We start from the raw sequence: 19,262 nt of genomic DNA on the forward strand, positions 1-19,262 counted from the left end.
TCTTTCCCTCCTTCCTTCCTCCCTCCCTCCCTTCTTTCCTTCCTTCCTTCTTTCTTTCCTTCCTTCCATCCCTCCTTCCCTCCTTCCTTCCTTCCTTCTCTCCCTCCCTCCTTCCCTCCTTCCTTCTTTCCTTCCTTTCTCCCTTCCTTCCTTCCTTTCCCTCCTTCCCTCCTTTTTTCCTCCTTTCCTTCCTCCTTCCCTCCCTTCTTTCCTTCCTTCCTTCCTCCTTTTTTTCCTTCCTACCTTCCTTCCTCCCATCTATCCATTCATCATATAGCTATAAAAAATTACAGCCCACTTCTGATCTTGTATGGCTTCTTCCTATCAACCACAAACTACTTCCTGGGTAGCAGGACCATCTCTTGCCCCTTCTCAGATCATTTCCCGGTGACTATCCCAGCAATCCTTTTGGGCCAGACTTGCAATTTCATTGTAGGGAACTCCCAATGACAGAGTGGCCTCACCACCTTCTCTGCCGCTTCTAGGCCTAAGGAGTTGCCTTGAGCACCCAGAGGTTAAGTGATTTGACCAGTGTGTGTCAGAGGCAAGACTTGAACCCATGTGTTTGTGACTCTCGATAGCCTTCTTTTCACTATGCCAAGCTACTTCTCACAATGATCATATTTTCAGGGGAAAACAAAGTAAACACAGAAATGAAAACTAGGACACACGGCTCGACAAAGCAGCCCTTCTACAAAGCCTGGCTAGAAGTATTCTGGCTTTTCATGAGAACAAGAGCTGCCCTGGAAAATGTGGGCTGTGCAGTAGCCTTCATCTGAGGCTTCAAGCCTCCTGTGACCTGTTTCCTGTCTCAGGTAACATCCCCCTCTCTACACACTCACTTCCTGGATTTGTGGAGCGTCTGAGAGGCTCCCTCTGTTCCACCTTTGAGGTCCTCCCTTCCAGCGAGAGGATAAAGTGGCAGCTGTGGCTACTGTCCTCCCAGAGCCTGGCTGACTTACTTGCGTCATGGGATGGCGGAGGGCAGAGGAGGTCAAAGTTGTCCGGGAGCTCGATAGCGGTCAGGAAGCGCACATGACCCGTGTGGCCCTGGACCAGGCCAGCAGGACTCAGTGGGGCTCGAGGGGTGCTGACGGTATTTGGGGAGGTAGGCATCGTGAGCACTACCCCGGCACTCGTCCCGATCCACAGCAGGTCCTCACAGGCCAGCAGGGCTGTGATGCGTAGACAGGCAGCCTTGTGCTGGCGAATGATGGCATCAGAGCCTGGGGAGAGTGAGAATGAATGGGATGTGGGGCCTCCCTACCCTTCTAAATGCCCACAGCTCCAAGGCTACAAAAACAGCCTTCAACCTCCTAACCGAAGGGGGCAAGGGACAGCTCCCTCAGGTGAATGGCAGATCTGGAGGGGCCCTTAGGAACCACCTGCTCCAAACCCTGCATGGTACAGAAGAAAATCCTGGGGCTCAGATGGGGGAAGCCACATGTACAAGGTTCCCTGGCTGGCAGAATCAGGACTCGAGCTCACGGCTCCTGATGCCCCTGGCCCTTGGCCCTTGCTGATCATCTGGTTTGTGGCCATGCACTTGAATGAATTTCCCAAGCCTGATGTTGGAGGCATTTTACAGTCTAGCTCCAATGAGCCTGTCGACCTCCATCAACTCTGCTTCCTGAGGTCTCCTATTTAAATGTGTCAGTAACTAGGACCCTCAGACCCCTTGCCACCCTAACCAGAGGAGCGCCTCCCCGTCTCTGGTTACTGATCAATGTACTGTTTGTGTGTCGGGGGAGAAAATTTAAAAAATGACAGCTAGCATTTAAAGAACACTTTAAGGTTCGCAAAGGGCTTTTCAAATATTCTTTCATTTCATCGTCACAACCACCTTGGGAGGCAGGCGGTAGTATTATTCCCCTTTTACAGACGAGGAGACTGAGGCAGACAGAAGCTAAGTAACTCGTCCAGGGTCACACAGCTAGTAACTGTCTGAAGTTGGATTGGAACTCTGGTCTTTTTGAATTCACAATCATAAAGCAAAGTTGATTTCATCCACAGCAAATTCATTGACCAGCCTGGATTCAATGCACCTCGATAAGCTAGAGATCTCTCAAGATCCCACAGAGAAGCTAAAGCTTGGAGGAGTCAGAAGACTTGTCCAAGGTCACACAGCTAGTAAACAGCCATTTGAACCCCATTCTGCTGACACCGATCCAGCGTCCTTAGCATTAAATCATCTCACCCCATCTTTCCTCCTTTCACTCACCATCCTCTTAGGCTCCAGTGGAGCCTGGACAGCCCCTCCCACCAAGCCACTGGCCTCCCCCTCTCCTTCCCTCAGCCTGGCCCTGGGTTCCTGACCCGCCTCACCAGCGAGCATCTTGTGCACAGGGGGTGTGATGTCCACCTCAGCCAGCTGCTCGAAGGTGCCCGAGTGATACAGTCGTACTTGGGCCGTGCTCTGTAGGGCGATCCAGACACCCAGGCTGGAGTTCACCATGCAGGCCACATTGCGGTTGGGGTCCAAGCCAACCTGGAACATATGCTGGGGTGGCAAGGGGTGGGACGGAGACGAGGGATGAATTTGACTTTTCTGGGCTCATTTTACATCATAAAGCCTCCTCTTCACATATTCCGCATTCTATTTTGTAGCCAGACTAGCCTACTGGCTGTTCTCTATAACATTCCATTTCCCACCTACATGCTTTTGCACTGGTTTGTACCCCTGCTTGGAATGCATTCCCTCTTCACTTTCTGAGAATCCCCAGCTTTCTTCAAGGCTCAGCTCATGGGTCGGCTGCCTTCTACTCGAGGTCTATCCACATCTCCAGTTACTGGCACCCTCCTACTCCAAGACTTGGTCTATATTTTATATCAGTGTTTCTGGGTACATTCTCTTTCTCCCCAGTCCCCAGTAGGGTGGGGACTGTTTTATTTGTGCCCTCAGGTCCTAGCAGAATGCCTGGCACACACTAAGTGTTCAGTGGAATGAATGAATGAATGAACTCAAACACCTTTACCTCTGGTGTCTCAGTTGATTTTCCCAATCAAAGCTAAGGGACATTAGATCAAATTTTGCATTCCTAGCTCCCTGAAACCTGAGTAAGGCAAGTTAAAGGGAAAAATGTTAGAAGGCTGCTCATGGTGCACGGCTGGCTTGGGAGGAAGGTCAGCTGGCCAGGTGGTGCTATCCCAATTCACGTGTGGAGAAACTGAGGTCCAGCGACAACCCCACTTCTGTAGCACTTGAAGGTTTTATAAAGAGCCTTCTTCACAGCAATGTTGTAGGGTAGGGAGGATTATGTGCCCCATTTTACAGATGAGGAAACTGAGGCTTAGAGAGGAGAAATGGGTCAGTGGCAGCGCTCCTGATTCAGCCCAGGGCTCCTGCCTCTCCCAGATCAACCCCTGCCAAGACAACAGGGCTGGTTGCTCAGTGCCTATGGTCCCCAAATGGGGGGCTTGAGGCCCTCGTGGTTGGTCCCCAGCCTCCCCTAACCTGGTCCCTCTCCCTGCTCTGAGGCCCTCCCCTTCCCTGGTCCCAAGTACCTCCTGCTGCAAGCTGCCTGTGTTGAGGACGAAGATTCGATTTTGGCATCCACACCACAACTTTCCTGACACTGACACCATCTTGGTAACGGGGTTCCCCGGGCTCCCCAGGACCAGAGATTTGGAGTTCTGGGGGTCCCAGAAATGGCCTGCCCAGGGAGAGAAAGGAGAAGAGAGGGCTTGGCTGGCATTCCATCAGAGTGCTTCCTAGATTCCCATTGCCCCAGTGCCCTTGTCCTACCCCTCTACCAGGTACCCTCTATTTAGAAATCACAAGGTATTAGGGCTGGGAGAGACTCAGAGAAAGAATAGATCAGCCCAAAGTGACACAAACATGGCCGGACCCTAGGTCTCCTTCATAGGTCCCAGTGTCCAATTACTTGCCCTGAACCCGGAGAAATCCTGGCTCCCAAGATCCTTACCTGCTTCCCGGTTATAAACAACAAGTTCTCCATTCGCCAGAGACACAAACACTTGGTTATCCAGGTACCTAGCCGGGGAGAATTGGGGGACAGGAAAAGAAGGAGTCAGCTTTTCCCTGTGGCTGGCAGAGGTCCCCGAGGCTAGCTTGAGTTAGTTAGGGGCCCAACCACGGCCTCCCCCAAACAGAACTTCAGGGGCACCCATTGGAACCTGGAAGCAGTGGTGATAGTGGTGGGATGCGGTGAGACTAGGGAAATAATTAGTTTTCCAGTTACCTCTAGACAAACTTTGAGGAGCACTATAGAATCTAGAATCTCGGACCTAACTCAACCGCCTCATGTTACCAGTGGGGAAACTGAGACCGAGAGAGAAGCGGGGATTTGTCCACAGCTACACCGTGGGACAGGGGCAGAGCCCAGATGAGATTTCAGGTCTTCTGTCTCTCAGACACAGTCTCTCTAACTTTCTTTCCCCACCCCAACACTCCTAATGAGTGGGTGGGGTTGAAGGGTTGCAGAGTTGGGGGTCAACGGTAGAATAGTGGGTAGGGGGAATCAGCTGGACAAGCCAATGAAGAGTTGGGTCGGGGGATTCAGTGCCAGCAGGCTTCATAATGGCTATTGTTTATATAGCAGTTTAAGGTTTGAAAAATGCTTTATGTATATCACTTATTTGGTCTTTCCACCTGTGGCAGGTACTGTAGGTATTATTCCCATTTTATAGATGAGAAAAAATGAGGCCCAGAGAAATTAAGTGATTTGCTTAGAGTCTTATAGCCAGTCTGCATTCAAGTGAGCCCAGGTGTCTCCTGACTCCAAGCATAGCACTCCTTCTTCAGTATGACTCTATCTCTCTAATGCAAGGCTGGAGGAATTAGGGGTTTGGTGTTTAGGAGGGTTAGAGGGCTTGGGGGTTCAGGGCCTTACATGATGGCTGTGACGGCTGCTGCATGCTGAAGTTTCATGCTGTTCTTGCGGTTGCGGATACTGTCTGACGACTGATAGACATGGATGCTGCAAGGGACCATAGCCATGAGACAGACGACAATTCCTCCCCTGCTTTGCCCTTGACTCTGTCCACTGCCTGATGGCTTCAAGTCCATTACCTGGTCCCAAGGCAGACCCAGCCTTCCTCTCCTGGCTGGTTTTTTCTTTGGTCTGACCCCAGGCCCTTATGCTGAGACTCAAGAACCCTCAGAAGAACCAGGCTCGTTGGGTACTGGACAGTGCCTTAGACGCCCACCCACAATATCTTCATCGTCCATCCCCATCTCTGAGTTTCTGCCACCACCATTCTGGTATAGATTGTCACCTGCCTGGACTACTATAATAGCTTCATTTAGAAAAGTGTTTTAGTGATGCTCTTTTTGGGAGTAAATCTATCAGTACCTATTAACAGCCTGCTACAGTCCCCTCTCCTTTCCTAGTAAAAGCTGTCTCTTGTCACAACCATGTGTATTCTAGCAAAACAAATCAACAGATCTCATTCTGTATCTCTAGTCCCTTAGCCCTTGGCCAAGAGGTGGGAGCTATGTTCTTCCCATGCATGCTCTCTTCTTCATCCAGTTCAGCTGTCACATGCTTCCAGAACAATCTTTAACTTTGATTTAGGTTCGAACCCTTCAGTGGTTCCACATTACTTACTGAGTCAAGTTCAGACTTTCTGCGGGGCTTAGCATACAAAGCCCTCCATGATCTGTTGCTCCTCCGCTTTTCCAGACTTATGTCATTACCTTTCACACATTTCTTGCTCTAGCCAAGTTTGCTTATTCTCTGTCCCCACCAACATGTGCTGCACTCTAGTTTTGGGAGACTGGACTTGATTAGATAGACTCGATTAGACTTGGAGCATCATGAGGGCGGGCACTGTGTCTCATCTAGACTTCACATCTCCATAAGTGGAGCATGGGGAAAGCCAACGTAGCCCTAACTATGTTGGCCGCACTGTTGGCCTAGGATGCTGAGGTCGCTGCTGTTGCTTGCCCTGTCCCTTCCCTCCACCCTCCAGTCCCTCATAGTCCACCCCTGAGGGCCATACCAGCCATCTTCAGTGCCCAGCCACATGGAGCTCTGGTAGGCCTCGGGGTCCATGCTGAGCAGGTCTTCCAGGCTGCCCCGGGTAAAGGACCCACGGCTGGAGCGACGAAGGGCTCGTCCGTCCACAGGACTGCCACCGTGGGGCCCGCTGGGGCCAAAGGAGCCAGACAGGGGCAGGAAGCCGGGCTCTGGCTCCTCCTCAGAGCTGGTTGTCTCTGCTGTGGCCTCTTTGGAGCTGGGCATCTCCTCATCTGGGGAGGGGGAAAGGGAATGTGGAGGCCCAGGTCCCCAGATCCCTCGCAGCTTTCTCTTCCTTCCTCTCTCCCTTGCACCCTTCTTTCATCCACCCTGCAGATTCATTGCCCACTGCAGCAAACTTTTTCCTGACTCCCCTCCCAAATCCCTGAGCCTCTACCTGCCTCTCTGGATGTGGAGGTGGAGTCACCTTCCAAATGGGGTGCAAGAGAGAAAGCCTTGAGTCAGGGGCCAGAAAACCTGGGTTTGAGTCCAAACTTTGCCCCAGATTCACTGCGACTTTAGGAAAATCCCTTCTTCTCTCTCTGGGTCTCCACTTCCTTCTTTACAAAATGAGGGGGTTGGATCTCTAAGGGCCCTCCCATCTCCATGTCCCTCCCCTGGCTCAGTAACCTGTCCTGACTCCCCACTGCCTAACCATGGGCCAGATGTCATGGAAGTCTAGCCTTGTCAGACTGGAAAAGCAGGGTCTCTGATCTGGCTGCATCCTCTCTCTCCATCCTCACCAGGCCTTACTCAGAGGGTGGCAGGATTTCAAGGTTGGAAGGGACCTCAGCAATCATCCAATCTAACCAGCACATACCTTAATAAGGATCATCTCTGCCATCTGCTTGCTAAGGGGTCACCCAGCCACTGATCAAAGATCTCTGGTGATGGAGAACTCACTATCCTCTGAGGCAGTATACCTCACTTTTGCATAGACCTCCTTATTAGGAAGTTTCACATTATATTGAGCTGAAATAGGTTTTTTTAACTTCCACTCATTGCTCCTAGTTTTGCTTTCTGGAGTCCAACAGAATAATAACCCCTCCTTCATATGCCTTCTTGCCTTCTGGTCAATACTTGAGAGCCTTCATTCCCTCTAGCCTTCACCCCTGCCTGGTCTCCTCTTCTCCAAGCTAAAAATGCCCAATTCTCTCAGCCAATCCTTAGATGGTCTGTTCTCCAGGCCCTCCTCCATGCTGATTGCCCTCCTCTGGATGCACTCCACTTTGCCAATGTCTTTTCTACAACATGGCACCTAAAGGAGGTCCCAGATGTGATCTGACCAGAGTAGAGGACAGTGGGACCAGAATCTTCTTATTCCCCTTCTCTAAAGCTAGACTAGATGAATCAGTACCTTTCCTTCAGGAACCAGGTTAATTCTGGTGGACAAAGGTATAGACCTTTGCTCAAGCTGTTTTCTCCTTTCTGCCTGTTCATATCTTCTGGTCCTTCAAAGCCTGGCGAAGGCCCTGCCACCTCCAGGAAGCCCTCAATGAACTGACTCAGTCCACAGGGAATTCTTACTCTTCTTGGAGCCCCTACAACTTTTAGTATCTGAATCTTATTTCATTCTTGAAATGTTCCTCGGGTGTCTCTCATCTCCGCAACCAGATTGTGAGCTTCCTGAGTTCAGGGCCCAGGTCTCAGAATCACTGAACATTAGAGCTGGAAGGGGCCTTGGAGATCATTTAGTTCAAACTGCTCACTTTACAGAGGGGATACTGAGGCTCAGAGAGAGGGCTGCCACAGTGAATATGTGTAAGAGCTGGAACTCAGGACCAGATGCTTCTAATTCCATGTTATTTTCATGATTACCATCCTGCCTCTTTTTTTTCCATTTACACATCACAGGGACACATGGACCTAGAGGTGGGGACTGGGGAGGAGGACTAGGTAAGTAACTGAGCTGATTTACTGACCAATCTATTAGCTCTGACGCACAGCTTGGAAACCATCTGACTTTCTGATCCCCACCCAGCCATCTTCACCTGCCCCCCAAATCACCAAGAGAGAGGGGGCTGTGGCTACCTCTGCCTCCAGGAAGCCTCCTTAGATTGATACTCACTGCCAAAGCTGGAGGAGATGGTGGAGCGGCTGGCCTGGCTCTGTAGTGTCCCGGAGGGGCTGGGGGATGACTCATCATCTGAATCATCACTGTCGAAGGGCATGAGTTCTGGGCCTGGAGTACTGTTGGCAGGCCCTGGGGGCAGCTCTGGGGAAGAGCCCGAGATGGAGATGTGCAGGCAGGGCTGGGAACTGCCTTCATCGAGGGAAGCTGCTGTGGCTACCACCTCTGGGGGAGATGCTGGGCTTACCAATGATGGGGGCTGATCCCTGCAACAAAGGGAAAGTCAATGCAAAGTTCTGGACCTGACTGTCACGCCCTCCCCAAGCCTTACAGTAGGGGCTCCAGAACCATAGGGATGACAGCAGCAGCTGCTGCCTCCTCTAGGAAACCTTTCTGCATTGGACAAGGTTTTCCCCAGCACCCTAGTTCTGGATTCTCCAGATTCTGATAAGTAATCTTCACATCACCTGTCCCTGCCCCTGCAGGGCTCAGTCTAGGTACTACCAGCAATAGTCTTATTAATGTGAGCCATAAGTCTGGGCCTGGATATTTGTGGGGCTGGAGGCCATGGGCATCACCTTCAAAACTCTGCCTCCGAGCTCGTCAGGAAACTGCTTTAGACTCATTTGACCAGCGTATTTCCTCTAAGTTCATGTCTGCCACTGGAAAGCCTCAGACTAAGCAGTCCAAGCTCTCCTGTTCCCATGGCAACTCAAAGCCTTGCCTCCTCCAGGAATTTAGACTGTCTAGACTGTCATCTCTAAGTCTAACTCCTCTTCTAGGAAGTCACTCAGATTAAGTTGGCCAGTTACTCACAAACTCTTGCTCCAAACTCAAGTCCTTTCATCTCTGACTAACTCATCCGGTGTCTTCTGTGTTCATGACACTTCAAAACCCTTGTGCCAAGCCTACCTCCTCTGGGAACCTTCCCATACTAATCCTCCTAGAGATTCCCAAACCCTGGTTCTAAGCCCTATTCTGCCTCTAAGAAGGTTTCCCATTCTAAGGTGATGGGAAACGACTTGTGTGTGCACCATTCTCTGACCTCATCATGCTCCCATGGCCAAGGGCCCCCAATACCTGAAGCTATTGTTGCCTGCTCCACCTCCTCCACCAGGCTGCAGGCCAGGCACGGATCCCATGCAGAGGATACGGGCAGAACAGACGGCGATGCAGGCCTCTACGGTGGGCTCGGCTCTCAAGCTCAGCAGGCAGACCTGTCCCACATAGCCATCGCTGTTGCACACCCACACCTCGTGGGCACTCTCAGCACAGGTACTATGGCTAGGGGAGGCACAGGAGAACTGGAGGAGATGGAAGGAGAAGACAGAGTCAGTGTCTGCTGGGACAGGGATCAGAGAAACAAAGAAACTCAGGAGAAGAAAGGACTTCAGATATCCTTGTCATCCAACCTGTGTCTCCCTGAGAATCCTCTTGACACCATTCCTGTCAAACGGTCCTCTGCCTGGAGGCCTCCAGTGAGGGGGACCTTGCTACACATCCTGAGATATTCCTTTCACTTTCGGACAGCTCTTATGCTTAGGAATGTGTTCCTAACATCAAGCCGAAATTTGTCTTTCTACAACTTTTACACATTGTCTCTATTTCTGTTCTCTGGGCCCAAGTAGAACAAGTCTATTCCTTGTGCCAACTCTTCAAATACTGGAAACCCGGCATTCAATGCCCTTTATGGTCCCAATCTCCCTCTCTCCAGTCTCATCTCATTTCCTTCGATATCTCCTTCCCTTTGCTTCAGCTGAATCAGCCCGGTATATAAAAGCCCAGCCAAGACTACTGAGTGGTCCCCATGTTGTTTTCCACCTAAGTCTTCTCTTCTCCCGGTTACACACCTCCAGTTCCTTTAACTGATCCTCACATAGTAGAATCTTAAGCTCTTTCAACATCCTGGAGGTTGACCTCCTCTGGATAATCTATGCTTGGCTCTGCACTTTTGGTCAATTATTGGTTGGGGAGCTTGAATAAGTATGGATAGATGTCGTGCTTTTCAAATTTGAAGATGACATGAAGCTAGGAGGAATCGAGATTAAATTTAATAGGAATAAATGTAAAGAGCACATGCTTGGGTCCAAAGAGTCAATTTTACAAGTCCAAGATGGGCAAGGTATGACTAGACAACATTTTGCACGAAAAGATCTATATGTTTTGGTGGACAGTAAGCTCAGTATGAGAGTGATAGGGTAGCCCCAAATCTAATGCTATTATACACCATTTTAAGAATAGTACAGTATCTAGAACAACAGATGTGGCATTATCCAGAACAGTGGTATCCAGAACAATGGATGTGACAGTATCCAAAACGATGGATGTGTCAATACCACAGTCCTCTGCCTTAGTCATGTCATATCTACACTACTGTGTTCAGTTTCAGGCACCTCATTTTAGGAAGGACATTGATAAGCTGATGAGTGTCCAGAGGAGGATGACTAGGATGCTGATAAGCCTTGAGACCATGCCTAATAAGGATCACGTGAAGAAATTTGGAATGTTTAGCCTAGAGAAGGAGAAGACTCGGGGTATCTGTATCTTTGAAAGTCTTCCTTGTGGAACAGGTAACAGACTGGTTCTGCTGGGCCCCAGAGGGTGGAACTGGAATGGTGAGTGGAAGCAGCAGGAAGGCAGATTTAAGTTTGTTATAAGGAGAAGATTCCTTAAAATAAGAGCTATCCCAGAGTGGAATGGGCTGTCTCAGGAGATTGGTGGGAAGTGTGGGGACCTCTCTCATCAGACAGCTTCAAATAGAGGCTGGATGACGAGTTGTCAGAAATATGGTAGAGAGAATTCTTGGTCAGAGAGATCCGCGTTGGACCAGGTACCCTCTTCCATCTGAGTAGGGTGGTCTGTGATCTGGATTTGAATTCTGGCTCTGGCCATGACTTATCAATTTGGGTGAGTCTGGATGCTCACCTGTCAGATACCTGGCATAGTAGGTCCTTGTTCAGGCCAGTGCTCCACGGTCACTTCTAACACTAGAATTCTGAGATATCTGGCCTTCAGGGGTTTTTTCCTGGTTCTAAATCATGGCATTCCACATGCCCTCTGGACTAAGGGACCTTCCTAAGTCTGACTACCTCTCTTCCCTATCATGACTGTGCCAGATGCTGCATTAGGTTGCAAGGCTCTTAAGAGCAGAGTCTGTGTTAGACCTCTCAGTATTTTGTAGACAGAATGCAGGGCTTTGCACCAATGAAACATTTAATAAGTGCTGATTTTATAGAATTGACTTGGGGAGGATGCCTGAGTGTGGGACCCTGGGGGGCAAGGATTCAGGGTGGGGCTGAGGGCCTGTTCCAAGCTCTAGCGGCTTCTTCTTGCCTCTGAGATAAAATGCCAACTCCTCATCTCAGCATTCAATGCTCTTCATAATCTGACTCCAGCCTATATATTCCAGATAGATTTCATATTACCCCTCTTGACCCATCTTACGTTCTAGCCACTGGCCTACTTGTCATTCCATCTCTCATCTCTCTGTCTTTGCAAAGGGAGTTCTCCATTCCTGGAAGGCCTTCTCTCCTCACCTATACCTTGGAAAATCCCTAGGTCCCTTCCAGGCTAAGCTCAAGCACCACCTTCTGCATAAGGCCTAACCCGACTCCCCCAGTAGCTAGTGCTCTACCCCCCCCCAAAATCAGTTTGAATTTACATTGTAAATATTTTGTTTTCTTTTCATGTTCATATCATTTTTCCCCATTAGAATGTAAATTTCTTGAGGGCAGGGGCTATTTCATTTTTACCTTGGTATCTCCAGTGCCAAACCCACAGTAGGCACTTAATAGATGTTTTTGAAATGAATGAATGAACTTTAGTTAGAGAACTCTACACAAGTAAACTTGGGAGCCTTCCAATATGGCTTCCTTCAAGTCCCAACCAAAATCCCCTCTTCTAAAGGAAGCCTTTCCCAACTTCTCTTGACTCTCGTGCCTTCCTTCTTTTAATTATTTCTTCTTTTTCCTGTATGTTGCTTGTTTGTACTTCTTTGCTTGTTGCCTCCCTCATTGGGCTGTGAATTCCTCAAGGGTGGGGACTGTCTTTTGCTTCTTTTTGTATCTCCGGCACTTAGCACACAGCCTGGCACATAGTAGGCACTTAATAAATGTTTATCAACTGCTTGAATGAAGTAGATTTTTTAAAATGCACTTTATTCATTAACTCATAACCTAGTTTATTATTCCTGAACCTGAACTTCTCTCTTAAACCGGTAGATGCCTTGATTATGGGATAGGAGAAAAAAGAGATGGTGGAAGCTGAAGCTCATGGGGTGACGGTGAGAGTGGAAGGGAAGGTCCTCTGACCCCTGAAGATGGGAGTTCAGAGCCTCAGAAATGAGAGATCTTCCCTGCCTGAGGGTAAGTTGGGGGAAAAAGTAGGGAGTTGGAGTTCTTGGATGCTGCAAAGGCTGTATCCCTCTGGGAGGAGCCCCACCCTCCCCACTCTACTCTTACCTGCATGCCACTTCGGGTTTTCATGATGGGGATGGCTTTCAGGAATTCTGGGTCCAGACAGTTTTTGCTTGAGGCTGAAATGAATAATCAGAGATCGAGATAGATGAGTAAATGCATAGAGGATGGAGTAAGAAGAGGTGAGTGTCATCCAGGGCAGGCAGCATGGCTTAGGTGGAGTGATCAAATGAGATGATTTTTGTAAAGTGCTTAACATGTGCCTGGCACATAGTAGGTGCTTAATAAATACTTGTTTCCTGTCTCCCTCATTGAAGATGATGAAGGCAATAGACTAGGCTGGGGTTCTTCACCCTTTCTGTGTTATAGCCCTTTGGCAGTCTGGTGATCCTCTGGACACTTTTTCAGAATGATGTTTCTAGGCAGCTAGGTGTTGGCAGGCTACTGGGCTTGGAGTCAGGAAGACCTGAGTTCAAATTTGGCCCTAGAGAGAGCTGTTGTAAACCTGGACTCCGTCTACTTCAGTTTTCTCATCTGTAAAATGGGGATAACACTAGCACCTACCTTGTAGGGTTGTTATGAGGATCAAATGAGATAATAGTTGTAAAAATGCTTTGCGGCCTTTAAAGCACTATATAAATGCTGGATAGCATTTATAAATGTATAAAATAAAATGTAAATAAATTTATAAATGTATAAAATAAATTATACAGGATTACAATGGAAACAAATTATATTGAAATGCAGTTGTCAGTTATCAAAATAATAAAAGTTCCAAGGTTCACGGACCCCCTGAAATCCTGGACTAGATCTCTGAGACCCTTTAGCTCTAAATATTTAAGATCCCAGAAGGTTGGAAGGATGAAGTACTAAGGACAGTGTGTGGGAGGCAGAAGAGGCCTTAGTCTAGTCCAACCCCTTCCTTATACCAATTTATAAACTGAGGCCCAGAGAAGGGAAGGAACTTGCCCAAGGTCACACAGTTAATAAGTGATGAAGTCAGGATGTCTATCCAATTCTTATTCTTGGCCCGCATATCTTTCCATAGGATGAGCCTATGGTAGGGTTGGAGCTTGACTAGAGCTGAGCCAGGACCCTCACCGAGTTTCCGCTTGGCTTCATCGAAGGCCTGCTCAAAACCAACTCTGGCATCTGGGTGAGGGAATTCGAAGATGAAAGTATCTGTGCCCTCTGGCCGTGTGGCTGACAGTTCCACCTTGTTGGGTGGAAAGGAGAGTGTGTAGCACAGTGCCTGCTTCTCGGCCAGGTCCCGGTGGGCAGCAGCTGTGAGCTCCTTGATGACATCATCCAGGCTCTGCAAAGCACATGAGACCTCATTTCCCAATCCAGGTCGGCCTCCTGGCCTTGGGTGCCCCAACCAGACCCTGCCCTTTGCTATGGTGCAGGCCTTGCCCATGCCAGCTTCAGTGCTGCCCCTAAGTCCATATCACCTCACTTTCAAGCAATGCCTGTCCTATTCTGTCCTCCTCCCTCCCTCTGCCCCCTTCACCATATTCTTTGGGATCAAGCTCCTTTTCATAGGGGGTGGAGGTGGAGGTGGTGAGAGAGTCCTGTCTACTGCAGCCCATCCTCCTCTCTCTAAGCTCCAGGATTTACTACTTAATTCTCTCTCACTCTGGGGCTGTCACCCTTTTAAGGCAGGGGTACCCCTAGGGAAAGGTCCATGCCTCTCCCCTCAGATCACAAACTTCTCCAAAGTCAAGAGGACTCTCTGTCTCTTCAAACCTGGGGCTCTCTGGAAACAGGAGCTATGTTACATTACTCCTTTAGACTGGGGGGTCCCTAAGGCAGAGGTCACATTCCCCATTTCAGATCACAGGCTTCTCTAAGGAGCCATGTCTTCATCTCAATTTTGAAGCTCCTTGGAGGCAGGAACCCCCTGATTCTGAGGGTTCCCTGAGGGCAAAGGGGCTACACCTCCACTCTCAGACCGGGAAGACTGTGTGAGGGGCCTGGTGTCCTCTACCACTTATTGCCCAGGACTCCGACTTGGGGAGAAGCTAGGGCAAGGAACTCTAAGGAGTGCCCAGGGAGGGTCTCACCTGATGGGGGAAGCTGAGGCTCTCAGACAGCTTGCTGATCTGGCCCAGGGTGTTAAGGTCCTCATCCAAGTGGCTAATGGCTTTCTGGACACTCTCTCGGTTGGTGGCATGGGATGCTCCTTGGGGAGGGAGAAAGAGGGACAGAAAATATCAGGAAGATTAGTAATAGATAGGATAAAATGGGGAGGGGGCAAAGACCCAAGGGGGAGCAACAAGCTAGATGAGCTTATAGCATTCTAGTCTGTGACCTTCTGTGTGACCCTGGCTCAGAACTTTCATCTTTCTGGAAGCCTTCTCTAGAATTGCAGACCCTTAAAACGAGAGAAAACAGAAACCTAGAATGCCAAGTCATAAGAATATTCAATACAGAATCTTAGGATGTAGAGTTTTAAGACACTTTAGAATCTTGGAATTTAAAATCTTAGAATACAATCTTGAATCTTACAAGGTAGAATATTAAGATACAATTTATAATGTTAGAATATAGACCCTCCTAAGGATACATTTTTTACTTTAGAAGGTAGAATCTTAGGACTATGCAATATAGATTGATAGAAGTATTCAATTTAGAATCTTAGAAGTTTACAACTAAGATTTATTGAATGAAGAATTGTAAACTAACGAAATTTAGAATTGGAAATATAGAATCTTAGGAGTATATAATTTAGAATCTTAGCATGTAGAATCTGAGAAGTATATAATTTACAGTCTTAGAAGTATTCAATTTAGATGTAGAGAATGCAGAATCTAAGAAGTATAAAATTAAGAGTCTTAGAATGTAGAAACAGAAATAGAAACTTTAGAATCTTAAAATGTAGGATCAGTCTGCCATTTAGAATTTTAGCACTTAGACTCAGAAACATTCAATTTAAAATGTTAGCATTCAATTTAGAATATTAGTATTCAATTTAGAACATTAGAATATAGAATCTCAGATGCATCTAATATAGACTTGTAAAATGAAGAAATAAATCAGTCTTAGAAAGCAGAAATCTAAGCATTTTAAATTAAAAATCTTAGAAGTATATATTTTGAATTTTAGAATGTAGAACCATAGAAATATTCAAGTTATGATCTTAGAAGTATTCAATTAAGAATCTTAGAAGTCTCAAATTAAGATTCTTAGAATGCAAAATCAGAAATAAAAAATTTGGAATGTTAAAATGTGAAATTTTAGCATACACAATTTAGAACCTTAAAAGTATTAAGTTTGTAATCTTAAAATACTGAAATTTAGAAGCATACAATTAGTATTCTTAGAATGCAGAATGCTAAAATTTATAACCTTAAAATGTAAAATGCCAGAAGCATAAAATTTAGAAACACAGATATATTCGACTTAGAATTTTAGATTGCAGAATCTTAGAAATAAACAATTATGAGTCATAATGCAGAAATTTAGATGTGTTCAACTAAGAATTTTATACTGCCAAATCTTAGGTGTATACAAGTTTGATTCTTAGAATGTAGAATCAGATAAGCATTCAATTTACAATCAGAGAAGTATTTGATTAAGAATTATAGAATGCAGAATCTTAGAAGTATATAATTATGAGTCTTAGAACATAGGGTCTGAGAAATATACATCTTAGAGTCTTAGATGTATTCAACTTGAACACATAGAATGAATCATCTTAGAAGTAATTAATTTAGAATATGAGAATGCAGAATTTTGAAGTTTAAAATGTAGAATTTTAGGGTTCAATTATGAATCTTAGAAGAATTCGATTTAGAATCCTAGAATACAGATTCCTAAAAGTCTTCTTACTAATGGAATTTAGAACATCAGAATGCAGAATCTGAGAAAAAAGAATCTTAGAAATAGTCAATTTAAAACATTTAAAGGTGGGGTCTAAGAAGAATGCAACTTGCAACCTTAAAAGTATTCACTTCAGACTATTAGAATGAAAAATCTTAGATTTGTACAATTTAGAATCTTAGAATGCAGAATCTGAGCAAGTAGAATTTTAGAAATATACAATTAATATTCTTAGGGAGCAGAATCATAGAAACATGAAATCTAGAATCCTAGCATATAGAGATATATAATTTAGAACCTTGGAATTCAGGGTCTTACAAGTATTCAACAAAGAATGTTAGAAGTACAAAAATGTAGAATCTTAAAATTTAGAATCTTAGAAATATGTATTTTTTGACTACAGTTCTTTTAAAATAACATTTTATTTTTTCCCAATTACATTTAGAGACAATTTTAAACATTCATTTTTTTAAATTATGAGTTCCAAATTCTCTCCATTCCTCTTCTTCCTGAGACAGTAAGAAATTGATATAGGTTATACGTGTGTGAGCATGTAAAACATATTTCCATATTAGTCATAGTGTGAAAGAAGACAAGAAGTGTACAATTTAGAATCTTAGCAAGTAGGATTTAAAAAATATACAATTTAGGACCTGTGATGTACTACATTTAGAATTTTAGAATGCTGAATCTTACAAGTATTCAATTTAGAGTCTTAGGATGAAAACTCTTAAAAATTAAGAATTAGAACATAGAATCTAAGAAGAATACTATTTTAAATCTTAGAAGTACTCAATTTAGACTCACGGAATGAAGATTCTCAGACAATTTAGAATCTAAGAAGTAGCATTTGAATAATAGGATGTAGAATCTTAGAATGAAAATGTTTAGAAGTATATAACCAAAAATTAAAATGTAGACTCTAAGAAGTATACTATTTTGAATATTAAAAGTACAAAATTTAGATGTAAAAAATCAACAATCTTATAAGGAAATAACTTAAAATCTGAGAAGTAGAATTTTGAATTTTAAGATGAATAGTCTTAAAAGGATTAAATGATAAATTTGGAAAGATTCAGTTTTGAATGTTACAATGCAGAATCTTAAAAGTAAACAATTTAGACTCTTAGAATGTAGATTCTTAGAAGTATTAAAATTAGAATCCTAGAATGCAAATTCTGAGATGGCAGAATCTTAGAAAAATACAATCTAGGATAATAGGCTACAGAATCTTAGAATTAATCAATTAAGGATTTTAGAATGCAGAACCTTTCTTAGAATTATTCAACTAAGAATCTTAGAAAGAAGAATCTGAGTAGTATACAATTTAGAATGGAAGAATAAAATTCATAATGTACAATTTAGAATCTTAGAATGTGCAATTTAGAATATTGGAATGAAGAATCTTCAATGCACACAATTTAGAATAGACTGCAGAATCTTAGAAGTGCACAATTAAGGTTCTTAAAATGTAGAATTGTAGAATTATGAAACTTAGAATTTTGAAGTGTAGAATCTTAAGGTATACAATTCAGAATCAGTATGTAGCCTTACTTAGCAAGCAGAGAAGTAGACAACTTAGAATTTTAGAATGAAGGATCTGAGAAGTATACAATTTAGAATCTTAGAAGTATTAAGTTTAGATTTGTAGAATGAAGAATCTTAGAACTATTCAATTTAGAATCTTAGACTGAAGAAACTCAGAAGTATATAATTAAGGATGTTATAATGTAGACTCATAATAGTATAATATTTAGAATAATAAAATGTAGAGCCTTAGTGTATACCATTAGGAATCTTACAATGCAGAATCATGGAAGTATGCAATTCAGAATCTCAAAATGCAGAATATTACAAATATGCAATTAAGATTCAGAAAATGCATCATCATAAAACTAAAATTTAGAAGCTTAAAATGTAGAATCTTAAAGTATACAACTTTTTTTTTTCCTTTTTTTTTTTTTTTTTTTTTGCTTTTTGGCAGGGCAGTTGGGGTTAATTGACTTGCCCAAGGTCACACAGCTAGTACATGTGTCAAGTGTCTGAGGCCGGATTTGAACTCAGGTCCTCCTGACTCCAGGGCCGGTGCTCTACTGACTGCGCCACCTAGCTGCCCCTTAAAGTATACAACTTAGGATCTCAGAATGCAGAATCTTCAAAGTATTAAATCCAGACTCATAAAATGCAGTATCTTAGAAGTATTTCAGTGAGAATCTTAGATTGTAGACTCTTAGAAGTATATAATTAATATTCATAGAATACAGAATTACAGAAAAAATTCATGATCTAAACATGTAGAATCTTATACAATATAAAACATTTGCATGAAAATTCATAGAAGTATACAAATTAGAATCTTAGAAAGTAGGGTCTGAGAAGTACACAGTATTTTATCTTAGAAATATTCAATTTAGACTTGTAGAATAAAGAATCTTTGAAGTAAACAACTTAGAAATAGAGAAAGAAGAATTTTGAATCTTAGAAGGATACAATTATGAATCTTGGAAGGATTTAATTTAGATTGTTAGAAGGTAGCTTCTCAGAAGTAAAGTATTTAGAATTTTCAAATACAGATTCTTAGAAATCAATATAGAATTTTAGAACATAGAAACTGAGAATGTAAAATCTTAGAAATATAAAATTTTAAATCTTAGAAGTATTAAATTTATAATTTTAAAATGAAGAACTTTAGAGTCTGTATTCTATGATTTTTAATTGTATACTCTAATATTTAAAACTTTTAAATTCTAAATTGTCTAATCTACATTTAATTATTCTAAATATTACACTATTATGATTCTGCATTATAAAAGTCTCAATTGTATACTTCTAAGAATCTTAGAAGCCAAAATCTTAGAACTATGCAATTTAGATTCATACATAGGAGTATTCAATTTTGAATCTTAGAATGTGGACTCCTTAAAGCATTCAATTTACAACATAATAAGTATTCATTTTAGAATATGAGAAATA

General features: G+C 44.1%; 1 protein-coding gene across 3 annotated transcripts in view; it reads right to left on the reverse strand.

Moving 5' to 3' along the window:
• ARHGEF17 (Rho guanine nucleotide exchange factor 17) overlaps window positions 1-19,262 on the reverse strand; it is a 150,873-nt gene that overhangs the window by 2,940 nt on the left and 128,671 nt on the right. For all 3 annotated transcript variants that reach the window (XM_036746075.1, XM_036746077.1, XM_036746076.1), the window contains 11 exons: window positions 14,531-14,649; window positions 13,569-13,782; window positions 12,513-12,586; window positions 9,133-9,356; window positions 8,050-8,318; window positions 5,965-6,214; window positions 4,854-4,940; window positions 3,927-3,994; window positions 3,505-3,653; window positions 2,326-2,500; window positions 963-1,226 (listed from right to left, as the gene is read on the reverse strand). In XM_036746075.1, the coding sequence (XP_036601970.1) occupies window positions 963-1,226; window positions 2,326-2,500; window positions 3,505-3,653; window positions 3,927-3,994; window positions 4,854-4,940; window positions 5,965-6,214; window positions 8,050-8,318; window positions 9,133-9,356; window positions 12,513-12,586; window positions 13,569-13,782; window positions 14,531-14,649 (1,893 nt within the window). The remainder of the gene's footprint in view (window positions 1-962; window positions 1,227-2,325; window positions 2,501-3,504; window positions 3,654-3,926; window positions 3,995-4,853; window positions 4,941-5,964; window positions 6,215-8,049; window positions 8,319-9,132; window positions 9,357-12,512; window positions 12,587-13,568; window positions 13,783-14,530; window positions 14,650-19,262) is intronic.

The sequence above is a fragment of the Trichosurus vulpecula genome, chromosome 2, assembly GCF_011100635.1.
Source record: "Trichosurus vulpecula isolate mTriVul1 chromosome 2, mTriVul1.pri, whole genome shotgun sequence".
Lineage (NCBI taxonomy): Eukaryota > Metazoa > Chordata > Mammalia > Diprotodontia > Phalangeridae > Trichosurus > Trichosurus vulpecula.